Source organism: Anastrepha ludens, chromosome 2 (genome assembly GCF_028408465.1).
Source record: "Anastrepha ludens isolate Willacy chromosome 2, idAnaLude1.1, whole genome shotgun sequence".
NCBI lineage: Eukaryota > Metazoa > Arthropoda > Insecta > Diptera > Tephritidae > Anastrepha > Anastrepha ludens.
Window position 1 is genome coordinate 7,749,131 of NC_071498.1, and position 18,267 is coordinate 7,767,397.

Sequence of the window (18,267 nt, forward strand, 5' to 3'; positions counted from 1 at the left end):
TTAACTTCGGTTAAGGGATATCACAGTGAACTCATGTCGAAGTAGACTGAAAATGCTATGCGTGTAAATTTGCATATTACTTTTAGATTCATTACAAAAGATATAATATACCAGGTATATACCTATGAAATGAGACTTTCACCTATTAGTCCATAGATGTCGCTAAGAGTATTTTTAAACCTTCCCAAATGTCTTGATTTTTTCGTCTGTCATCTGTCAACAATATTCAGTTCATTGCTTGTTACGTTTCATACAACAATGCATTTTTGTCGCTCTTAAACATGTCGAATTTCGTGCCTTCAAACTACGATTTGCGGACATCGTGAAACCACTTGCGAAATGCTACTCTCCCGGTTCAAAAGGAAGTCTTTTTTGCATCGAATCGTTACGGGTGATGAAAATGGGTGTATTTCTCCAATCCCAAGCGTAAACGATCGTATGGTCCACACGCCCACAAGCCAAAAACAACGGCCAAACCAAATCGCTTCGGCCGCAAGGCAATGCTGTGTGTATTCTGGGATCAGCGTGATATGATTTGGTACGAGCTATTAAAACCAGGTGAAACAGTTGACGGTGCACGCTATCAACGACTATTGGCCGATTTGAACAGCGCTATACACCGAAAACGCCCAGAATATGCCCATCGGCATCATAAAGTAATTTTTATTGATGATTTTCTTGATGACAATGCCCCGCCACATCGAACAAGTGCGACCCGAGAATTAATGGAGACGTACGATTGGGAACCGCTGGTGGATGCGGCTTACTCACCAGACTTGGCGCCTTCCGATTATCATTTGTTTGCATCGATGGGCCACGCACTTACCGAGCAGCGCTTCAATTCTCACGATGAAGCCAAAAATGGCTCGATGATTGGTTTGCGGCCAAAGACTGGCAATTTTTTTTGGCGCGGCATCTACAAATTGCCTGAGAGATGGAAAAAATGTATCGCTAGCGATGGCTATTATTTTGAAGATTAAATTTGTAACCATTTTTTGTTAATAAACGTTTGCAATTGAAAAAAGTTTCATTTCATCAGGTATCTAATATACCTTAATATTTTCATTTAAGACCCATTGACCGTTTGCATAGTTTTTGTTTATCAATTTTACTAGGAACTGCTGTAACAGCTGATTTAGGAGTCGTAACCTAGGCTAGTTGAATTTTTAGAGAAATTGAGTTTTTGTTGCGTGTCTTGTTGGGGTACTCAAGCTAAGTAACTGTAGGGTGCCTTTTTAGGTACTTATTATTAAGGCACAATTTTTGAGTACTTTGTTCGATAATTTTTGTTTTTTTGGATGTTTACAATGCCTAATAGGGCGTCAAAGCTGCAATGATGTGTCCGGAGACTAAAAAGACTCCCCCTCATTTGGAACCGCTTTCGCTTACTTGTATTCGATAAAATGCAGAGAGACTTAAAAATTTTTGAAATCGCACACTAATTGGGGACTCTCTGACTTCCAAAGATGGTGCTTGTTTTATTATTGTAGGAACATAAGATTGCTTGAGCGCAACCTCCCTCAATTGGAGGTAATTTACTAGTGCTTTTTGATAGGGTGAAAGACCTGAGTCCAATTCAGCGGTCAGCGCAATCTTTGATTAAATAAAGTATTCTTATTGTTGTTGTAACATCACAAAAATTCCCCATAAATGCTTGGGGAATGCTGCTGCGTTATAGGCCTTGACCGAATATCCGAGGTGTTCCGGAACACAACCAATTGAACCAGTTTGAACCAATTAGAACCAATTGTCGTGGGAGCGGTTAAATACAGCGTCAGCCAACAAAGTTAATTTATTGAGTTTTTGAAACTCGTTTAAAACCCATTCTGTTGTGAGGTTTTCTTCAGCGTATTCAACGAGCTGCTCTAATTGTAATCTGTGGTAAACTCGTCATTCGGTGGACAACCCTTTTTTTCTTAAATATGAATAATAAAAGGCATGGTAAATGTATATAAGACTTTCATGCTTTAGAAACCAGTGATTTGAGACTAACTCAGCGGCAGTGAGAAGAATTTATGAAAAATGAAATTTACTGAAGAAAAATGCAAAAATCAACACAGAGCATGTGCTAAAAATCATTGGCACTATTTCGGATAATAAAGGGTGTCTGGATATATGTAATGCACATAAATGATTTTTTCTCTTCTACAACTGTTTTGTAACGATTTTCATATGCCCTAATTTATAAAAGTGAAGCCGACAAAAGGCTATTTGGGTAGTACTAACTGGAAGAAGTACTGCAACCTAAAGGATCTTTGCTATATCATTAGAATTCCCCTAATGACCAATACACACTATGTCTGCAGACTCTTTAACGACGGCTAAAATATCACTGAAATGAAAGTATCTTCCAAATCTATATTTGTGCTAACCGAATATGCGATATTCTAAAGTAAGTGTGTCAAGTGGCAGCTACAGTTAAAATAGAAAAATCGTGACCTTAACAGAAGTTTCTCGAAAAACTATTAATATTATAATATATAGTTTAATAAATATAAGCACATCATTGGTGGGCTGGTCACATTATGAAAGCAGATGTAGCACACCCATCAAAAAAAGTCCTACTAGGTATGTGCAGAAAAAATAGAAGGAAAGGTTGATCAAAACTCCGATGACTGGATGGGGGAGATCGGGTCGCGAGGGATAAATCAAACTGCAGACAAATGTTGCAGGGAGACAAGACCCGGACTGGGTTCTAAGCTAACAATGATGATGATGGTCACAGTTGCTTTATAAACATTCACCAAATCTTACCATTAGCTTACTGAAATGGGCACTAACAGCTCAGGTTTTCGGCCTAAACATTCTTCCAAAACCACAAAAAAAAATATTCCTCTGATTCTAGAGAACTGAAGTTGTTTTGATAAGCAAGCCGATAGATAGTTTTTTTTGTTTTACTAAATGCTTCCTTAAGTTAAAAATTTAGATTCGAGTGTCCTGAAGTTATTTGATTAAGATACTTTATAAAGCTAGTGGCTAGCGGAATGATTTAAATTACTTAAACCACTAAGAGTAGTTCCTAGACGAAGCTAAGCACCTCAAAAGGCATAAAAAAAGGTTGGCTAATCATATATTACATACATACATACGTACATATATACATACATACATACACATATACAGGGCTATCGGGAATAATAGAATACTTTAATTAAAGAAGTAATCTGTACGCGGGTTGCCGACTCAACTAGAGGAGGGTAAAACTTTAGAAGGAAAAATTAAAAAAAAAACCGTGACTGAAACAGAAAAACTTAGCAATTATATATTTTATTATATAAAAAATTTAAAAAATTAGTAATTACTTATATTATTCATTAAAATTCCGCACTTGATCGTCTTTATTCCTGATACAAATTCCCATTCTTCTCCTTACATTTTTCTCGATTATTTTCCGATCGTTAAGTTATGCCAGGTGCTAAGATTACGTTTGGAATCGATGTTTTGTTACGTTAAACTACCGCTGAGTATATTTAACAACATTAAAAATAAAATAAGCAAATAATTGGCAAGCACAATTCTGCCAGGTGTTTGCCTGAGCTCCGCTTCCTATTTGTGGTGTACATTTTGATGTTGTCCCACAAATGGAGGGACCTATAGAGTTAAGGCGACTCCGAACGGCAAATGGGTTTTTATGAGGATCTTTGTTGTGGCAGAAATACACTCGGAGGGAGGATAAAAAACTTTTTACTCTATTAGAAAGAGCGGAGATTCGGCCAGCCCATTCATCTACGGCGGCCAATTCAGATACCATTATTCAATTTAATTACATTATGCTTAACGTATTTACCTTTTTGAATAACTAGAAAGGCACACAAGTTTTTAAAATAATTTTCATACTTTTGTTTTAATGATGGGAAGTAGGAAACACTGAGTAAAAAATTGCGATACTCAAAACTTCATTAAATAGCCATTTTTAATTCACTTTTTAATTTCACTTTAACTAAAAATGGAAAAAAATTGAGCCTTTGAACTAATATTTGAAGGAAGTTGGACCTATAGCAAAAACACATTTTTTTGAATAAGCCATTTTTAACCGTCAGGGTTAGGTTCAAATCTTTTTAATTTAACTAGAAATACAAACAAAAAATTTTAATAATCTTTTAAAATGAATATCTTGAAAAAATGTTATTAATCAGCCATTATCTTTGCCGAATATTGCTGAATACACTCAAATAAATTCACATTCCTTAACTCAAATCAATCCCTACCTCTACTACTACTATTTTTTTTTATCTTCTCTTTAATACCTTCTACAACTAGAACTTTTTTACTGCCACTGCCCTTTTATCACTACTGTGGCTTAATAACAATTTTAGTTTTGCTAGATTTTGTAATCCAAGATTTAAATATGTAATCCATTCTTAATGTCAATCACTATAAAAATAACCTTTAGTTGAATATTTAACTTAAATAATATCGAAAATAAAATATTAGCATTTTAAGTATCTACATGGGACGGCCCTCTCCCGATAACCCTGTATATAATACGAGTATAAGTGTTGGAAGCTTTCTGTACATTTTTATTTGTTTTTGTTTTTCTTGCTGTTCATGCCCGCTCTTGCAACCTTCTAACTATTTGTATATCCTTGAAAAACAAGTATTGCTGCTTAGTGTTTTTGTTGTTTGTTGATTGGTGTTGCGTGGCAGTGGCGGTGTTGGTTTCCCATTCATGCACCAGAGCTAAAAATTACTACGAGGAGGTACTAAGATTCAGATGCTTAACCAAAAGTGACGAAATGTTTGTACGTTGGTATGATAGTTAGAAAGATAAAAATGATATTAGAATAGAAGGCGTGTTGATTGCGTTTTGAAAAAAGACGAAAAAAAAACAAGTAAAAAATCACTTATGAAAACCGAAAATGTAAGGAATCAAAGCCGTACAGGTGTGAGAGTACAATTGATTTGAACTGCTATGTTTTTGTTTTTTTTTGTTTTAGTTTCTGTGGCGTTTGCTATTGTTCTTACGCTTATTTGTTGTTGTGTTGTGTTTGTTGTTTGCGAGAAATAGTCATTTTCAATGACAGCTGAGTGTGAATTACTAAAAGTTTCATATTTTCCATTTTTTGTTTGTATTTTTTTTTTGTTTTTTGGTTGTTCGATATATTCGTGTGAGGCAAGCCACGGTGGTGCGTCTATACAAAAGTTGCAAGGCGTGATTTGATTTGTATATTATTTTAATGGAAAATAGGAAATTTTGTGTGATGCCATTGCGAGATTTATAGGATTATAAAAAAATGCGAAGCTTTATTTTACTTTAATCAACAAATGATGCATATGAAATATTTTTTAAACTTCATGTGTGCATATTTATAATACCTACATATGCATGTACAGGAATTTACTCACACATACATTTGCATGCAAATGTATATGTTACTGTGAGCATCAAAAGTCAGTGTACGCCGCATATTGATTGGTTTTGACAATTTATTTAGTTATTTTATTATTAAGTTATTATTTTTTTGTAAAAATATCGCTCATATTACAATAAAAGCCAAGTTTTAAGGTTTGTATTCAATTTGTACGAATTCGGCAAATTTTAATCAAAATTTCAAACTTTTTACTCAGATTTTTTAGAAAAGTTTCAGGTATGCAGTTTTATAGACCCTTGAATTTAGGTGCATTAAAGTGCAATTTTCAAGTGGTTCAGACAATTTGATTTGTAAAATTTTTCTGCTACGCTGCTAAGGGGTTTCTTCCAAATAAAAACAAAAAATTGGAGTAGGCGTCAAAGGTAGGTTAAGAAGGGTTGCCCACAAGGCGGTGTACTCTCTCCCATACTTTGGTGCTTCGTGGTGGTTCTCTCTCCTTAATAATCTGCAGAAACTTGGACAAATCCAAGCCTACGCAGATGATGTGTGCGTATTAATCTCAGGACGATCACTTGAACCTACATGAAATAAAACGCAGGTAGCTCTAAATAAGATCGAGTACTGGTGCGAATTGCATAGTCTTTCGGTGAATCCTACAAAAAGTACCTTAGTGCTTTTCACTAGAAAACGTAATATGGAAGGCGTTGAAAGGGGTAACACTGCAACCGTCTTCTGTGGTTAACTATTTAGGAGTAATCCTAGATAGTAAATTTACCTGGAAGAAGCACGTCGAGCAGAAGGTCTCTCGAACACTAAAAGTCTTCTGGCAGTGTAAGAGAACTTTTGGCAAGACATGGAGTCTAAGACCGGCGATAGTACACTGGCTGTACATCACCCTGATTAGACCTATTATTACATACGCCTCTGTAGTATGGTAGAAAGCCACAATGGTTAATTCCAGAGTAAAACCCCTAAACAGGCTACACAGAAGTGTGTGCTTGTGTATCACAGGTGCCATGAGTATGACATCTGGTGATGCCCTTAATGCCATTCTGAACTTGCAACCTCTAGATCTTCAAATTCGAAGGCAAGCAATGAAGGCGGCGTACAGGCTCACGTTAAACGGAGTCTGGGAAAATGAAGTAAGCACTGGCCACTGTCAGATATACCACCAGTTGTCGGAGTGCTGCACACTGTTCTGGATGCCACTGGACAATCGGGTGCCTGTCGTTAGCTTCGGTAGAAAGTATGATATTTTGATCCTAGATACAGAGCAATGGTTAAGTCCAGAGAACCTATTAACGGAATATCAGCACACTTTCTATACCGGCGGATCTAAAACCAGTGATGGAGGCGGATCTGGATGGTACTTAGACGAAGACACTAAGTACTCCCATGCCACAGGACAGATGGCCACGGTATTCCTTATGGAAGTTTATGCCATCTTGAATGTGGCGTACTGGATAATTGAGAAAAAGAGGCGGGGCAACAGTATTGGAATTTGTAGTGACAGTCAAGCTGCACTGAAGGCCTTTCTAACCCACGCAGCTCTTCGAAGTTAGTTGGTGAATGTAAGACAAAACTGAACAGTGTTGCAAAACACAACAAAGTTAGACTTATTTGGGTGCCTGGACATTGTGGTATTGCAGGGAACGAGTTAGCGGATAAATTGGCAAATGAAGGCTCTGGAAGTATGCCACTAGATCCTGAACCCTCTCTAGGTGTCAATTCCGCATCGATTCAACTATGGATTGACGACTTCATGAGGTCTACCCACAGACGTCGTTGGTCTGAGTTGAACTCGTGCAGAGTAGCCAAGTGCTTTGTCAAAGAACCAAAAAGCAAAATAGCGACCTTTCCCCTTAAATTTAGCAGAAAGGAGCTGAGATTACTGGTGGGTGTAATCACAGGGCACAACGTCTGTGGTCAGCATATGGCTACTATGGGGATTGTAGACAGCCCGATAGGTCTATCCAGGCATTTTCCAGAACCAGACTTAGGATATTGGGTTGCGGTACACTGAGTATGGACAAAGTTCATACTGTTCCTCTTCCGGATCTCTTAAAATTCATCAATGAATCCAAGAGATTTGTGGAAGAGTGACCTCAAAGTAATTTATCCGTTTTTACCATCCACCTTTTATCTTTCTTATCTCTATTCTTTCTACTGATATCTATCCGGTTGTAGTAAAATGGTCTACTGACTGAGTGCTTGGATTTGTCCAACCTCCCACAAATCCAATCTAATCTAATCTATGGCGTTAAATGGAGAAAATGCACAAGACCGCGACCGAAAAAAAAATCTCAAAAATTAGTGTGATCAGTGACCTACTTACATTTGGTGATACGAAAATTTAATGAGCTATATAAAAACATACTTCAAATTTTCCGGAAATTCTAAGTAAAAACAAGTTTGAAATTTTGTTGTAAATTGGCTGGATTTTTACAAATTTTGTACCAAGCTCGAGACTTAGCTTTTTATGGTTTATATTGTAAAATGAACCGTATTTTTGTAAATGAAAAATAGTCACAATTTGTCGACATCTGGTGTACACTTTGTTTTGACGTTGATTGTAAATAAATACACCCATACTGACAAGTTTTATTATCTACTTATTTATTTTTAATTGAAAATATAGTTTATTCTACAACAGAGACCATAATAATCCAAGTCTGAAAATTAATACAAGATTTTTAAAAATTCAAAAAAAGTTTCATCAAAATTTAAAATTTTTTAATCTAAATTAAAAAAGCTCAAGGGGTAGCTCATTAAATTTTAGTGTAAAAAATGCAAGTTTGAATTCACTTAACATTTTCATTGATTTTTGATATTTTTCTCGTATTTTCGCACTTTTTTCGCAAAACAAAAATGTCGTGCATTCGTTATACGAAAAATAAGTAAAATAAAAGAAAATGCGCAACAAAACCAGGGGAAAAAATGATGAAAAATCCATTAAAATTCAATGGGCTATAAAACTGTGAACTCATTTTTTTTTTAAATTCTCATTCAAAATTCGGAGATTTTGTTAAAAAACTTTCGAATTTTGTAAATTCTGTACAAAGTTTGAACCTTGGTTAACAATAATTGATCCTTGGTTAACAAGAATTTTTCTCATACAATGAACTATATTTATATAAAAATTATTGCAACTCAGAAATAAATAAATTGTCAAAACTTCTTAACAAAGGTGCCTTTATAATAATTCCGGGAGGTGAATATTAAAAGTTCTAATTGAACTAAATTTTCCAGCTTAAATCTTGCAGCGTTAATTTTAGGCAAACTCACTTTATATGAAAATGGCTATTTCTCAGATTTTTGTAACATATTTTTGTTTTTGTTTTGGTTTATTTAACAATATTGTGTTCATTCCAAGCCTGACAAATGCGTTTTGAACATCGATCATTCTAAAAATAACATTTAGTCTGTGCGTGTCAAATATGCAGCTCTGCCGTTTATTTATTTTATATTTTTTTTTAATAAAAACTTTTGCGCTTAATATTTGCAAAACAATATTTTTGAACTTAATTTCATTGCATTGAAAATGGTGCCTTTATAGCGATAGGAGTTGCATACAAAATAGTTTACATTCGCATATTAAATCTGCTTTCTTGCTTATTGTTATTTTGTTTTTGTTGGCTTGTTTCTTGTGATTTTGAATTTGGTTTTGTAATTTTAAAATTAATATTACCTGTAAATCTTGTTTAGCTGCCTCCGCGCCGGCTCTGGTATGAAATGTCACAAATCCGACGGGCTGTAAATTGGCATCGAATTAAAATCGTTAGTGTGGGATGGAGTGCTGGGTTGAGGGGTGTGTGTGCGTGTGTGTGTGCAATATTTCAAATATACGAATTACTTACCGATGCGGTTTTGCCATTCTTGCTGGTCACCTTTAAAAGAGATCCTTCGTAGCCCTGTAATGCAAATTAAAAATAAAAACAAAAATGAATAAAAGTGTGTTTTTGGAGATATTTTGAATAATCTGACAACTACAGCTGAACAATTGATTGGTATTAAGTGATTTAGTGGTTTACTGATACGCGATTGTCGGAAGGCTTGTTCAAATAAAACACATCATTTGCCTTAAATCAAATGAACGCATATTAAATTGCTCATTTGATTTGAGTGGCCTATCGGCGAATCTTCTAAAGACAGAGCTCGTCCTATTCACGAGAAAATAGAAAATAGCCAGAGCTCAACTCCCCTCAATAGCGAGTGCTCCGATGGTGTTTTCTATTCCTTGACAGTAAACTTACGCGGAAGCCCTACATTAAGGAGATAATACGGCAGGCAACAATAGCCTCGTATGAATGCAAAGGTACTAATGGAAAAATATGGGACCTCTCGCCTGAATTTGTATTTTGGCTCTATAATACCAAATGGCATCAGTGAAAAAGCTGGAGAGAATCGAAAAGTCTGTCCTCATTATAATCAGTGGGGCACTTCGAGCTATACCTACTCCTAGGTACTCTAGGGGTACCTAAATGTGGTACCTAAATGTGGTACCCCTAGTCATCACAGTGCCGCAATCAGACTGAGGGTTCACACTGCAAGCTTGACCACTAATACGGACACTGAATTATCCTTAGAAACGTTGGGTTTATCCCTTTGATGACTGATCAATGCGCACCCCTGCTCAGTACGAGCGGAACATTCGCCAGTCCCATTTCTTTAAGGATAGAGTGGGCGGGGTGCGGCATTTGGAGACAGGGATCGGAAGGGTTGGTGGAAGAGTATTCTTCAAGGAGCTCCCCATCAGACTTAAGTTCAGGTTACCGGGCCACTGCAGCACAAAGAAGCAGCTGATTGGTTGCTCACTTGTGTAACAACTGTCATGGAGCTTAATATCAACTCCGACAGCCAAGCGGCAATCAGGGTCCTAGGCTCGATGATGGTGTACTCGAAACTGGTTAGGAAATGTCTGACTTGCCATTCAATTGCGTCTGAATTCTTTGATATAAGGCGTATCTGGGTACCTGGTCATAGTGACATTGCAGGAAACTGCGAGGCAGATAAGCTGGCTAGACAGGGTGCCGGTGAGCAAGTTAATCCCCGAGACTAGACACTTGCGATCCCCTTTACTACCTGCGGTCTGCTCCTGGAGAGGTGGGTTTAGTGTCAACTCGGCGAGGGTTGGAAAAGTGCAAAAACTTATAACATCGCGAAATCTTTCTGACCAAGAGTGGATTGGAGGCGCTCGAGGCATCTTTTGAGGTTAATAAAATCTTAGCTCTCAAAATTCGTGAGTGTCCTTACATGACGTAAGCCGCGAGCTATACATGCTTTGACACTTGTCATTACTTCGAGTCCTTTCTTCGCCAGTTGTGCGGAGGCTGACGTGAAATTATCTCTGCACTTTTTTCTTAACTGCACTGCTAGGGCTAACATTTAAGTACCTTGGCTCTCATGTGACGAAAAGTTGCTAATATAGCAAGCATTGATATTAAGAACCTAATGAATTTCATTAGTAGAAGGAAGCGGCTAACACCACCGTAAATCAGTCATCGTTCTGGTGTCTTCACCAAATACGCAATTGTTTCACCAACTATTGAATTTCGACTCATTCGGATTATTACTTCCACCAAAAATTCATGAATTTTGCGATGTGTTTTTCTTAAAGATCGACCATTTTCATAATAAATTTCAATAAATTTAACGCGCTGTTTTATCTTATAAAATTTTACATCTGTCTACTTGACAAATACTAAAGATGGCTTAAAGAAAAATATCATTTAGGAATGATTTACTACTGACAGCTAGGCGTCACTTCCGGAATACCGTTAATATACCTTTAACTTATATTTTTTCCCCAAAATAATTAATTAGAAAATTACAACTACATTTAAAGATGCATTATTTCATTATGATATAAAGGGTGATTTTTTAAGAGCTATAGGAAAGTTTTTCAAAAAAACACAAAGTAAAGAGACATTTTTTTAATAGACGGATATATCCTCTTATGTTTGATACCCCTATTCATGTGATATAGTGAGCATAAATATTTAAAACTAGTTTTTGAAAGTTTCCAAAAAATACATCTACATAAAATCTCAAAAAAATTCACCGATCATTATGAATATGCGAATTAGCGGTGAAGTTTTGAACGATGTGATATGCCATTATGTATGGCATAATGGCCTCCATGGGTAAGTAGGTAGGTAGGTAAGATGGCAAGAGTACCCCAGGTACACTTCAAGTAGCACTTACGTGCCGTTTATATCCCAAACTTTCAAAAAATTTAGGAAAAAGAAACCATCTACAGCCATTCAGTGCTGTTGATATAGCAGTGGAGAGAAAAGGGATCTAGGCTGGAGAATTCCATCAAGTCATCCCCAAAGGGCACGCTAAGGAATCTCACGCGTAGTCGCCAGAGGCGGACATTTGCAGAGAAAGTGTTCCACAGTCTCTTTCTCTTCAGGATCCAGCTTCCACAGCTTCTGCAATATGGGTTGTACGGAATTCCAAGCTTCTCCGCATGAGTACCGATCACCCAGTGACCACTGAATACCACAATGAGTTTGGAAATTGAATGGCGGGGGATTCCCATCATCTTAAGTGTTCTGTTTCTATCGTATTGAGGCCATAGTGTTTTCGAAATAGCACACGATGAGATATACCTCCATCTGTCTTGCGCTTTTTTAGAAAGAAATTGTGTAGCTTCCCCTTAACTACGGGCAAGGGGACACCGATGTTTGAGAAGGGGACAGCTGGGTTTTGGGTTTTTTAAATAAAAAAAATTCGTTAGTACTTCACACACGACTTGTTTTAGTAAATTAGCGGCAGCCACAGCTTCGTAGCGAAAAATTCTTGTTCATCAAAGAATAACGCAGCTTTGTAGCCTATTAGATAAGCTAACATAAAAGTAGCGACTTTAGATGTTGATATACTCACCTCATAAGCTCTGAATAATAGGTAAAGTTCGCGTGGTTTAGCGTCCATTGGCAAACCGCTGACGAAGAGGGTGCGAACCTGAAAACAGACAATAAAAGTATTCAAATATTAAACATTTAAAAAATTCATTCAAATCAGTGAGGGCAAAAACTTTTGCATATGGAAATATTTATGTTGTAAAAATGTGGATACGAGACATTAACTCAAATAGCTTCGAAAGCGCAAAGCTTTGCTGAAAAATTTGGAAAGTTCACAAAAAATTCAACAAAAACAAAAACAATTAAAATAGCAGCAATTTTCTATGATAGCGTAATTAGCTCACACCTTCACGTTGATGACACAAACACCCTGAAGCAGAGCAGGCAAATATGTATGTATGCATGTATGTACCCTGATGAATAATGCAAACTCGTAGCACTAATGCACGAAGCGTAATGCGGAGTGTGTGCTTAAAAATGCAAATGAATAAGTGCTCCTGCGCCCTCTTCAAAGTTCATGTGTGGTGTTAACAACAAAATCAACTAATACAATTTGGGGTATGGCGAAGCAACTGTAGGGTAGTAGAAATACAGAGCAGCGAAACAATTACGTATTCGTATGAGTGGAAGTGTAGGTATGTGCGCTAGCGAATTAACAGAAAAATCACTTGGGTCACATCAACACCGAATGAACGCCTTCACACCAACACATACTCACGCGGACACAGGTGTATAGACGCTGACTACACGCGCCATTACGCTCCTTTTAACGCGCATACTAAAAATTGTTGCATCAATGAAGGCATATACGTGTACGTGCGTGTAACTATGCACGAATGATTGTATGGACGTGTGTGTGCGATATTATTAAAGCGAGTATGTGCGACATAGTAATGTCATACATATGTATGTATGCGCTGACAAGCCAAGTAAAAACCTCCAAGCATCATAAAAGCTGAATTCATTAAGCAAATTATGGGCGAATGAGATACCCAGTGGTAGTGAGGGGCGCTAGAAGTAAGATACGCGAGGGTAGATAGCGTTGAGTCATGTCCTTTTAAACCCGCAAGCAAACGGAGTCATACATAGTCATTTACGAAAATGAGCTCACACATACGTGGTGTATGTATATAATATGTTTGATATATGTGTGTGTGTACATGTGAAACTACAACGTGCCGAAACAAAAGCTAGTAATTTTTTTTGGTAACACCTTTGTTGATAGCGATCGAGTTGACAATGGCATTGCTTTGGCTTCTGACTATAGCTGACAGACAGCCACATGGCTAGAAGACAAGTGAATAAGTGTTAATATATTCTTTAATGGTAATTGAGGAGAACACTCAGCGATCGGCAGCGGTTGAGCGAAGATGAGAAGAATATAAATACATGTATAATTTTTTTTTGTTGTAGCTTTTTTTGCTTAACTCAACATATTTCCTCTAGACGAATACCACAACTTAAGCTGAACATATGCGCTTACCTTCGAGCTGCCACACTAGTATATGTGCGCATATGTGTTGCATCAGGGCAGCTTTTCAACAGGCGACTGGGTGTGTGTTTATGTGTTGGTATTTTGGGTGTTTGTGTGTCAGTGCACTGGCAAATTAAAACGTGTTCTATCGGAAAATCAGCTTAGCAATTTAGCAGATGACTTGTCACAGCACTGATATGTTCATACCTATAAATACGAGTATTTCTATGTATACACTCGGATATATATGAAGGCATAAGTTTCTGCTTGTATGTATCACGATAAATATAGAATCATGCAGATGAATTGACTGCTTTAATCTGGAGACTACGCAGCGAATTCACTTTAATGCCTTTATAGTCATTAAGAATTTCTATATGACCCATTTTTTTCAAATCGAACACTTACCGACCGACACATTTTTTATGTGCGGCTGATATTTTTTTTACGAATTATATATTGAAAGGTGGCCAACATAGCCGAATGAGTTGGTGCTTGACTACCGTTGGATACTGCGAAGCCGACGAGCTGTCCAGACAAGGGACCTGTCAGGTGTGTTCCCGCGAAAGGAGCGAAAAATGTCGAAGTTTATTAAGAGTTTATCAAAATATATTAATGCTTTTACTTAGTTTGGCATAGTAAATGAAAAAATTTGAAGCTCTTTTTCTTAACATTATGGGTTTCTGAGTTATGACACTCTTGCAGTAAATGAGCAATACTCGTATATCCTGTGTTTTTAGTTGCATGAGAACTATTCATACCGGAAACTATGGTTTGACAGCTGAGAATGGCAAAATGTGTTGACATTTCTGCTGCAGTAAGTTTTGATAAGTCATCACGAATCATTTAACGCCAGAAAAATGCTTTCAAATTATAATAATTTACTTTGAAAAAAAAAAAATCTTTTCCGGAAATGACACTTGTGGCATCATCGGTCCTTATTGCTTTCGAAATGAGGAAGGAGCTGCCGTTACGAGGAATAGCTAAACACCCACGACATTTGGTTCCAACAAGGCGGCGTGATTTTCCATACAGCGCGCTTACAATCGATTTATTGGATTGATTGTATGAACCATGTAGCTCGTAGCTCGTAGCCGTAGTGGACATATATAGCGGATATCATGAAATTATCTACCAGATTGTAATACAAAAAATTCATTGCAACAATATTTCTGTTCTGTATTATCGTTTAAAGTTCTGAAGCTCTTAAGAAAACATCCGATATATATCGAAAGGAGCACAGTTTCTGCTGGTGCTACATAAACTATGTTTTTTTTCGGATAATAATATTAATTAATATAAACATTTATGTTCTTAGTAGAAAATCAGACTCGAGGTGAGAAAATCTTAACTCCTAAATATACTATTTATTTATAAAAATAGCAGTTTGATAATAACCCAGTGTCGTAGTCGAAAAAGACAGTAATAGAATATAGCAATCAAGCAATTCGTCTGCCGTTTTGTTATTAAATGCCCAAATTTTGTACAGTGTATTCAACTATCCCTAAGTTGGACTCCAGTTGAACTAAATTAATTGAAAAAACTCGTATAAATCCACATTTCCCAATACTGCCTGTACAAGACCATAATAAAATTGAATGGCGCATATTTTTTTGGAACTTTTTATCCAAATATATCTTACCTGTGTGTTTCAATTTGACCCTAATTGTGAAAACTTTGATTTTAAATTAAATTTCAGTAGGAGTCTTCTCAGACGAAAATAGTGTACGATAGCGGACAAAAGTACACCATCAATAGCAGTTGAACAAGATTTCTACTTTCAGCTCCTTTGAGTGCATGCGGATTGTCTTGCAGTGTGCTTTTTTGAAAATTTTCAAATTAAAAATTATTTACCATGTCAAGCAGTCGGAACGTGTATGTGTGTCTATGTGCGACGTGTGACTGCCGTTTTGATTTCTTAGTAACATAAAATGTGAAATATCACTAATTTTACACTATTGCACACCTGTTTACATTCCTACCTTACGTGCAACACCGCTTTAATTGATGGCATAGAAAGCAGAGATGTGTTGCAAGAGTTGTGGCAGATCTAATTGAATTGCTTATGAATTACGAGACTTGTGCAATGCAGCTGAAGAACATTACTACGCATAAGCCATACAATTTATGGTGTAAATGAGTGTGTGCATAAATATATGGAAGACTTTTAAACTAACCTGTATGTGTGTGTGTTGTATACTTATACTATAATGCATTAAAGTGCGCCAGAGGAAAAGTTGAAAAAGTAACATTAGTTTAGCAGCTAGGATTTAAATTGGAAAAATGTGTATTTTGAGACCTTCAACGGGCAGATATCTACAACGAACCAGAGCTGTTGATGTAATGGACAGGGTTGACGGAATTGAGTTGAAGCACTGCCCCAGGAGCGAAAAAGGAGCTCTGAATCTACTTATTTACTTTTTAATATCAATTATTATTATGTTTTTTTAAATATGGTCCATTCTATAGCAAATATCTTAATAATCTAAGTTTTAAACTTTGCACAAAATACATAAAAATTCGAAAAACTTGCACAAAAAGTAAAACTTTTTTATCAGAATTTCTGAAGAGAATTTGGGTGAGTGTTTTATAGCCCATTTAAATTTAGTAAATTTTACATTTATTCGAGGTTTACATTTCGTCCTCATGGTCTTTTATGCCCTATATGGTATACAAGTTTGAAGTAGTGAAAAGTTCTCGTTGAGTTTTGAAATTTTTCTCCCCATATAACGAATACACGAAATTTTCTATATGTGATGTGGAGGGGCGCGTATTATTTTCTTGAGTTTTTCGGGCTCTGTTTAACAAGAAGTAACGACAATTAATTTGACAAGGCATGCCATTTTTTTATGCAGTCCTGTTTGATATATCATAAACCAAAGGTTTTTATATGCAAGTAACGTTTGTGAAAATTAAAATGTAAAATGAAAATATGCACCAAAGTAAAATAAATTAAAAGCAGTCATCAGTTAGAAAATGTTCAACTTTTATTTATATATATTAAGCCTTGCATTTGCTTATGTAACTCACTTTTATGTACCTTAGTGGCTTAGTGTATAAGAAAATGTGTTGCCTTCGAAGCAGAACTAAACCACATACCAGGCTGATAGCTCTTATCACGAGGGCCTTTTTATTTTATTATTACAATTTATACTGAATTATTAGTAAATAAATAAATATATCAAACCAAGGGTTAACTTATCAATCTCTAACAAACTAATAGGCGCTTAGAGCTTTTGTTTGGTTTTTGCTCGGTTGTCCTCCTCCAATTTGTCGTGTGGTTCTCCACGTTGTTGTGTGCGTATTAATCTCAGGACGATCACTTGAAGCTATATGCAATAAAACGCAGGTAGCTCTAAATAAGATTGAGTATTGGTGCGAGTTGCATAGTCTTTCGGTGAATCCTACAAAAAGTACCTTAGTGCTTTTCACTAGGAAACGCAATATGGAAGGCGTTGAAAGGGGTAACACTGCAACCGTCTTCTGAGGTTAACTATTTAGGAGTAATCCTAGATAGTAAATTTACCTGGAAGAAGCACGTCGAGCAGAACGTCTCTCGAACACTACCATAAAAGTGTTCTGGCAGTGTAAGAGAACTTTTGGCAAGACGTGGGGTCTAAGACCGGCGATAGTACACTGGCTGTACATCACCTTGATTAGACCTATTATTACATACGCCTCTGTAGTATGGTGGAAAGCCACAATGGTTAATTCCAGAGTAAAACCCCTAAACAGGCTACAGAGAAGTGTGTGCTTGTGTATCACAGGTGCCATGAGTATGACATCTGGTGATGCCCTTAATGCCATTCTGAACTTGCAACCTCTAGATCTTCAAATTCGAAGGGAAGCAATGAAGGCGGCGTACAGGCTCAAGTTAAACGGAGTCTGGCCACTGTCAGCTATACCACCAGTTTTCGGAAAAGTGCACACTGTTCTCGATGCCACTGGACAATCGGGTGCTTGTCGTTAGCTTAGGTAGGAAGTATGATATTTTCATCCCAGATGTAGATCAATGGTTAAGTCCAGATAACCTATTAAGGGGATATCAGCACACTTTCTACGCCGACGGATTCAAAACCAGTGAAGGAAGCGGATCTGGATGGTACTTAGAAAAATACACTAAGTGGCTGCCAAAAAGTGGCGTTGCAACAGTATTGGAATTTGTAGTGACAGTCAAGCTGCACTGAAAGCCCTTGCTAACCCACGCTGCTCTTCGAAGTTAGTCGGTGAATGTAAGACAAAACTGAACAGTGTTGCAAAACACAACAAAGTTAGACTTGTTTGGGTGCCTGGACATTGTGGTTTGCAGGGAACGAGTTAGCTGATAATAATGGCAAATGAAGGCTCTTCAAGTATACCACTAGGCCCTGAACCCTTTCTAGGTGTCAATTTCGCATCGTTTCAACTATGGTTTGAGTACTTCATGAGGTCTACCCATAGAAGACGTTGATGTGGGTTGAACTCGTACAGAGTAGCCAAGTGCTTTGTGAAAGAACCAAGCAGGAAATCATCGACCTTTCTCCGAAAACTCAGCAGGAAGGACCTGAGAGTACTGGTGGGTGTAATCACAGGGCACAACGTCTTTGGTCAGCATATGGCTACCATGGGGGTTGTA

The 18,267-nt window shown here is 37.0% G+C and overlaps 1 protein-coding gene across 1 annotated transcript in view; it reads right to left on the reverse strand.

Moving 5' to 3' along the window:
- The window catches only part of LOC128869401 (probable serine/threonine-protein kinase tsuA), a 39,455-nt gene extending 24,696 nt beyond the window's left edge, over window positions 1-14,759 (reverse strand). The window contains 4 exon segments of the mRNA XM_054111955.1: window positions 9,001-9,063; window positions 9,170-9,223; window positions 12,201-12,278; window positions 14,697-14,759. Coding sequence (XP_053967930.1) covers window positions 9,001-9,063; window positions 9,170-9,223; window positions 12,201-12,278; window positions 14,697-14,759 — 258 coding nt within the window.
- Between the last annotated feature and the right edge of the window lie 3,508 nt (window positions 14,760-18,267).